This window comes from Rhinolophus sinicus, linkage group LG11, assembly GCF_036562045.2.
Source record: "Rhinolophus sinicus isolate RSC01 linkage group LG11, ASM3656204v1, whole genome shotgun sequence".
NCBI lineage: Eukaryota > Metazoa > Chordata > Mammalia > Chiroptera > Rhinolophidae > Rhinolophus > Rhinolophus sinicus.
Window position 1 is genome coordinate 5,912,415 of NC_133760.1, and position 6,205 is coordinate 5,918,619.

The window sequence follows — 6,205 nt, forward strand, 5'->3', positions numbered from 1 at the left end:
ATGCGTAGGACTTCCCCAGCGCGCGCCCAGACCAGTGGAGCGGGCGCATGCGTGTTGGCCAAGCAGGTGAAGGCTGGAAGGATTAAGGGAGGAGGAGGCTACGTCCCCGGTGCTGGGGTCTTCTCTGCGGCCCCAAGATTCGGTGAAATAGGCCCAAGCAAGGGAGAATTGGCTTGAGAGACCCCTTGTTCATCCCCATTTCTTAGCTACTAAGCCGTGCTCGTAATGCCATCTGTTCCGTGACAGTCTGCCCCTCACCGTCACAATGATGTCTTGTCCTGCCTCACCACTCCCGCGCCCTTTTGTAGCTCCACTTAAGATGTATTAATAAGTCCGCAAAGGATTCTTCCCCAAACTGTTTCATTTACTCCTTTTAGGAGAGAGTGAAGAGAAAATATTCTCGCTTTTCTGGCTAGAGAGAGGAAGAGAATTACATCCAAAATTGAAGATCCTCCCAAGGAAGAGGATTTGGGATAAAAGCGGTCCCACCCACTCAACCTCTCTGCTAGCCCACACTATCCACTTTTTAGTGGTAATCATGGAACGTCTCAAAACGTGACATATTCTATATTTGTCTACTGTGGTCACCCCCACTGAAATGTGACCTGTGTGCAGTAGGAGACTGTTTTGGGGCTAGAACATGCCTGGCCTGGTGTGGACGCTAAAAAAAAGTTGAATGGACTGAATCCATGCCTGTTAAGTACTGGGCAGTGTAGAGTGATGATAAGGTTGTGGGCCTGGAGTCAGATATTCTTAGGTTTGAATTTTGGCTTCATCACTTTCTAGCTGTGACCTTGGTACAATGGTTTACCCTCTCTAAGCCTGTTTTCCTTCCAGAAATGAAGATAATTGCTTCTTAGGTCACCTTGAGGACTTAAGGTGATAATCCTTGTTGTTAATAATTGATAGTTATTATTTTGGCTATTAATGGTGGCTTGTTACAGGTCTGGGAAACATCCTGTTTGGCAGGTGATGTGGTGAGTGGTTAAAAGAGATATGGAATCGGACAAACCTAGTGCCATTGCTGTGTGACTTTGGCAAGCGACTTCACATTTCTAAATGTCAACTTCTCTAAAATGGGGACAAAAAATATCCACCTCATGACGTCTTACGAGAGTTCAATAAGAATGTTTGCCAAGTGTTTTCTTAGCATAGGATGGCATGTGGTGGACCCCATTAGTTTTATTAACATAATTTATTAGTATAATGTAATTATTTCAGTTTATTCCTTCAGTATTTCTTGTTCCTTCCTTTTTTGAGGTCTGGGTAATTTTGTAACCCCTGAAAAAATTTTTTTAAAAGTTTATAGTATAATGGTAACATACATAAAGTGCTAAATCTTGTTATAGCTCAATTAAACTTTTATAGCTGTCTGAGTGCTTAGATCAGTGGTATTTTTAGATTATTGATATTTAGTCTTTCTAATATATGCATTTAAGGCCATAATTTGCTGAGAAATTCTTGAGCTATACTCCACAAATTTATGCCACCTTTCCATTATTATTCAGTTCAAAATATTTACTAATTTGACCTGCGCATTATTTTAGTGGTATATTGCTTCATTTCCAAATATTTTATGACTGCCTAGTTATCTTTTTATTGTCGGAAATTGCGATGGCCTGGTTGGCCGAGGCTTGGAGACATATCCTGAAAGGAGACAGTGCAGCTAGATGTAAGAAGAAACTTTATTTCCATATGACCCTTGGGGTAGGGTCTGGTGGGGGTATATGCAGCTGTTCCCCTGTTCCCACCCCTATAGCTGCTGGGAGGGCCTGAGAATGTACAGGAAGTGGGTCTTTCGGGCAGGCAACTTAGAGTGGGAGGAACCTTGGGTCCCCTCTTCGAGAACATCTTCTCGGGTCCCTTCACGGAGCCCGTCCCGGATGGCCTGCAGACGGTGTCGCTTCTCGCTGAGCCAGTGGCTGCCCTCCTGGGCATCTTGGTGGGACCTTCGCTGTGGCAGCTTCATGATCCAGAAGGCCACTCGGGAATGGGGCTCCGGGTGGAAGCTGTCCATGGCCTTTGGGACAGGCACCAGGGCTTCCTTCTCCTCTGTCTTGGGTACCTGAGAAAGAGGGACAAGGAGACCCTCTCAAATTCTAAATGACAACCTCAGGATGTTCAGACACCACTGGCATATTCCATTCACTTTGTCACCTACAGGCCATTTTGGGAGGTAAAAACTCAGTTTGCAGTTTACAAAGCACTTGGATTAATAAGCGCTTTTGGATTCAAAAATACTCTGAGGTTTATAGACTACTTTGGGATTGAAAAAAATGCTTTGGAGGTTTCAAAAGCACTTTGGGGTTTAAAATGCCGGTTGGGATTACAAAGCACTTCAGGATTAAACATACTCTGAGGTTTGGAAAGCAGTTTGAAATGTACAAAGCACTTTGGGATTAAAAGCTCTTGGCTTTACTAAAGAATCATAACCACAATTGCTACATGTGCTCTTTGATTGAATCCTGGTCCAAAATCAAATCAGCCTTACAGAGAGCTTTGGGGCCAGTAGGGATAATTGATAATGGTCTGTTTGGTCCTTGCTACTCAAAGTGTGGGCTGTGGACCAGTGTCATCTGAGAGCTTGTTATATATGTAAATTATGGGCTGCAGCCCACTCAGACTTACTGAATCAGAGTCTGCATTTTAATAAGTTGAGGTCTGAGAAGTCCTGTAGGAGATTCTTATAGGTTGAACTGTGCCTTCCCCCCCATTCGTATGTTGAATTTCTAAACCCCAGGACCTCAAAATGTGATTTTATCATATTTCCCCGAAAATAAAACCTAGCCAGACCATCAACTCTAATGTGTCTTTTGGAGCAAAAATTATAGTAAGACCCAGTCTTATTTCACTATAAGACCCAGTCTTACATAACATAATATAAGATCCGGTCTTATTTTACTATAATACAAGACCTGGTCTATATAATATAATATAATATAATATAATATAATATAATATAATATAATAAATATAATACCAGGTCCTATATTAATTTTTGCTCCAAAAGACACATTAGAGCTGATGGCCTGGCTAGGTCTTATTTTCAGGGAAACGGTATTTGGAAATAGTGTCATTACAGATTTAATTAGTTAGGAAGCGGTCATTAGGGTGGCTTCTAATCTAGTATGGCTGGTGTCCTTATGCATAGGGGAAATTTGGACACAGAAATGCAGACAGGGAGAACGTCATGAAGATGAAGCAGAGATGGAGGTGATGCATCTACACACAAAGGGTCACCAAAGACTGTTAGCAAAACACCACAAGGTAGGAGAGGGGTATGGAAGGACCCTCCCTCACAGCTCTCACAAGGAACCAACTTTGATCTTGGACACATAGTTTCTAGAACCATGAGACAAAAAATTCCTGTTATTTAAGCCACCCAGTGTGTGATAGCAGCCCTCGCAAACAAATACAGAGATAATAGCTTGACATCAATATTAAATTTCTTGGGTGTAAAAATGGTACTGTGGTCATGCGGGAGAAGGCATTATTCTTAGGAGATATCTGCTGAATGATTTAGGGGTGAAGTGTCAGGTTGTCAATAGTTTATTGTCATATGGTTCAAAAATACAAAAGTAAAAATAAAGTAAATGTGGTAAAATGCTAACAAGTGGTGAAGCGAGGCCAGTGGTTCTCAACGAAAGTCTGGAGACATTTTTGGTTGTCACAACTGGCCAGGGTGGGGGTGGTACTTCCCTCTAGTGGGGAGAAGCAGGGATGCTGCTAAACACTTGACAGTGCAAAGGATGGCCCCATGTACAAATAAAACAAATATTATCCAACCCACAAATGACAATGGTGCCAAGGTTGAGAAACCCTGCTCCGTGAAAAAGAGAATACAGATATGCTTATAGTACATTTCCCCCCCAACTTTTCTGTAGATTTGAAATTTAAAAACTAAAAAACGGTGTGTGTGTGTGTGTGTGTGTGTGAACCATATGGGTTTGTCAAGCACTTGGCAGTTCTTAAGAATTTTTAGGATAAAAAAGCAAGCACTTTGGGGTTAGAGTCACTGAAAGGTTTACGAAGGTGAGAGACACAAAGCATTTGGGGTTCATAAAGCACTTTGAAATTAAAAATCACATTTTGAAGTTTACAAGGGAGAGATTTACCACTTTGGGATAGATTTAAAAATATTTAAAGGTTTGCAGAGTATTTTGAGATAAAAACACTTTGAGGTTTGTGAGGGTGAAGTGCACCAAGCACTTGGAATTAAAAGCACTTCTTGGTTTACAAAACCCTCTGGGGTTTACTAAGCGAGTGGAGGGATGTACTCTAAGGTTGTATACCTCATTACTGAGAGCTGGTTAGTCCCTTTTGACAGATGACAAAACTGAGGCCCAGAGAGAGGAAGTCCCACACAGAGCGGGTGGGAGAATTAACTCATCTTTTCCTCCTAAACTACAGAGAATGTTGGACCTGGACGCTTTGTGGGGGGCATGTGCTAACCTTCCAGTCACCCTTCAAACTTCTCTCTCCCGGCTCGATGGATGCTACCACCTTCTTGGAGATCAGTACCTCTCCTGTCTTATTGTCGGTCACCTGTGAGGACAAGAGCAAAGCAAAGAGTGAGAGCAAAACTGTTTTCCTCTTCTGCCTTTCTCCCAACAGATACTGCAGTATGAGAGATTGTGGGGGAGACTCCAGGAAGGACTTCCCGGCATAGGCACCTTGTCGATCTGCAGGTGGCTGGAGAGAGTGTTGGTCCCCAGCTGGCGCTCCTGGTTTTCTTCTTGGTGGTAGTTCTTAGGGAGGCCCCGCAAGTCCATGGGGGCAGAGAAGAAACTGTCCATGCCTCGTAGCAGGTCATCCTGGGGCCAGAGGAGGGACTGGTGAGCTGCTGGACCTCAGGACATCTGCAGCCCTACCAGGATGCCCTTGAGGCCTTGCCATGTCCCTTCCACTCCCTTCTATCTCCATCCTTTGGGCCTAACCAGGTCACCTCCTGCCCCCACACCCCATCTGTCCTGTCTCTGTTCTCTGCCCCATTACCTTCCTAATCTTGCCCGTAGTGTCCTTCAGTCTCTTTCTGCCCATCTCCCTCCCCAGTCTCTTGTCTCTGTCCCATCTCCCTCTCTGCCTGTCTTCCTCCCTCACTATCTCTTGGTTTCCGTCGATCTCTGTCCCTTTGACTCCTTCTCTTTCTGTCTGTCCTTCTGCCTGGCCGCGACCTGTCTCCCTGAACCCCTTCCATCTCTCCCGTCCTTCTTCTCTGGTAACTCTTCTCCCCAACCCGCCATGGCTCACTTTCAGGAAAAGCCGGGTGAAGCCTTGGAGTAGGCTCTGGAGGCCTAGAAAACTCAAGGAGCTCTCCTGGGTTTCCGCATCGTGGATAGGGGCTGCAGTGGAGGGGTGCACCGAGGCAGAGGGGAGCAGCAAAAGCAAGACCAGCACGTGCCACATTGCTCGGCAGGCGGGGAGGCTGTGGAACCCGTAGGGGTCAGAGCCCCCCCGCTCTCATCAAGGCCCCACCCAAGACAATCATCCCTTTCCTACCCCTTGCCTAGGCTTTGCCCCTTGTCCAAGCAGCTTCTCCCCCACCAAGCCCATTTTCCCCCTCCCCTTTCTTTCTACTCCTACCCCTCCATCGGGTCACGCCCCGCGCGTTCTCTCAGGCCTGGCTCTTCTGGGTCCTACCTCATTCACGGATCTCATTCCCCCACATTCACACCCAGATCTCATTTCTCACCTCCTACGCCCCGCCCCTTCTTCTGGGCCCTGCCTTTACGCTAAACCAAAGTCGGGTCACCAGACTTTCAGACTCCGGGGGTCCACAGACTGTTAAATCCAAACAGTTCTAGTCTCGAGCCTAAGCCGGTAACTGGAGCGTTGGATGAGCTCCGCGAGCCCTAGCCTTGCACTTGTTGTCTGACCACGCCCCCAGCTGCTGACCTCACCCACGAGTCGGGCCCTCTATTGGATAGTCACGCCTAAGGGCAGAGCCACGCCCCTATTCTTCGTTAACCTTGCTCCTTGAGCCTGTCGCCCCTTCATTTCGTGGTCACACCCCCTCGTCAGACCACTCCCCTGTCGGTTGACAATAGGCCTTGGATTCTTGCCTGTCCGGCTCCAATCGTAGATGGCCACGCCCCTTAACTTAGAGCCATGCCCCCGCACCTGGGCCACGCCTCTGTGCCCAATATCTTGCCCCCAGCGCCCTCAGTTCCATTCCTAGGCTCCCTCTGCTCGTGGATAGTCCTTA

General features: G+C 46.4%; 1 protein-coding gene across 2 annotated transcripts; it reads right to left on the minus strand.

Moving 5' to 3' along the window:
- Positions 1–1,667: 1,667 nt before the first annotated feature.
- On the minus strand, positions 1,668–5,867 carry DKKL1 (dickkopf like acrosomal protein 1). 2 transcript variants are annotated; one of them, XM_019741671.2, is made up of 5 exons: positions 5,693–5,867; positions 5,251–5,425; positions 4,674–4,814; positions 4,453–4,545; positions 1,668–2,065 (listed from the first exon to the last, which is right to left on the minus strand). In XM_019741671.2, the coding sequence occupies exons 2-5, from the start codon at positions 5,404–5,406 to the stop codon at positions 1,754–1,756; spliced, it is 702 nt and encodes a 233-aa protein (XP_019597230.1). In that variant the 5' UTR covers positions 5,407–5,425; positions 5,693–5,867; the 3' UTR covers positions 1,668–1,753. The 2 variants fall into 2 exon arrangements, with proteins under 2 accessions (XP_019597230.1, XP_019597231.1); XM_019741672.2 differs by lacking the exon at positions 5,251–5,425.
- Positions 5,868–6,205: the final 338 nt, after the last annotated feature.

Coding starts and splice junctions, on each gene's coding strand:
- DKKL1 (XM_019741671.2), bottom strand. CDS start 5,406: ATGTGGCACGTGCTGGTCTTGCTTTTGCTGCTCCCCTCTGCCTCGGTG. Junction 4,815..5,250: donor TCACCCGGCTTTTCCTGAAA/GTGAGCCATGGC, acceptor CTCTGGCCCCAG/GATGACCTGCTACGAGGCAT. Junction 4,546..4,673: donor GCCACCTGCAGATCGACAAG/GTGCCTATGCCG, acceptor TTGTCCTCACAG/GTGACCGACAATAAGACAGG.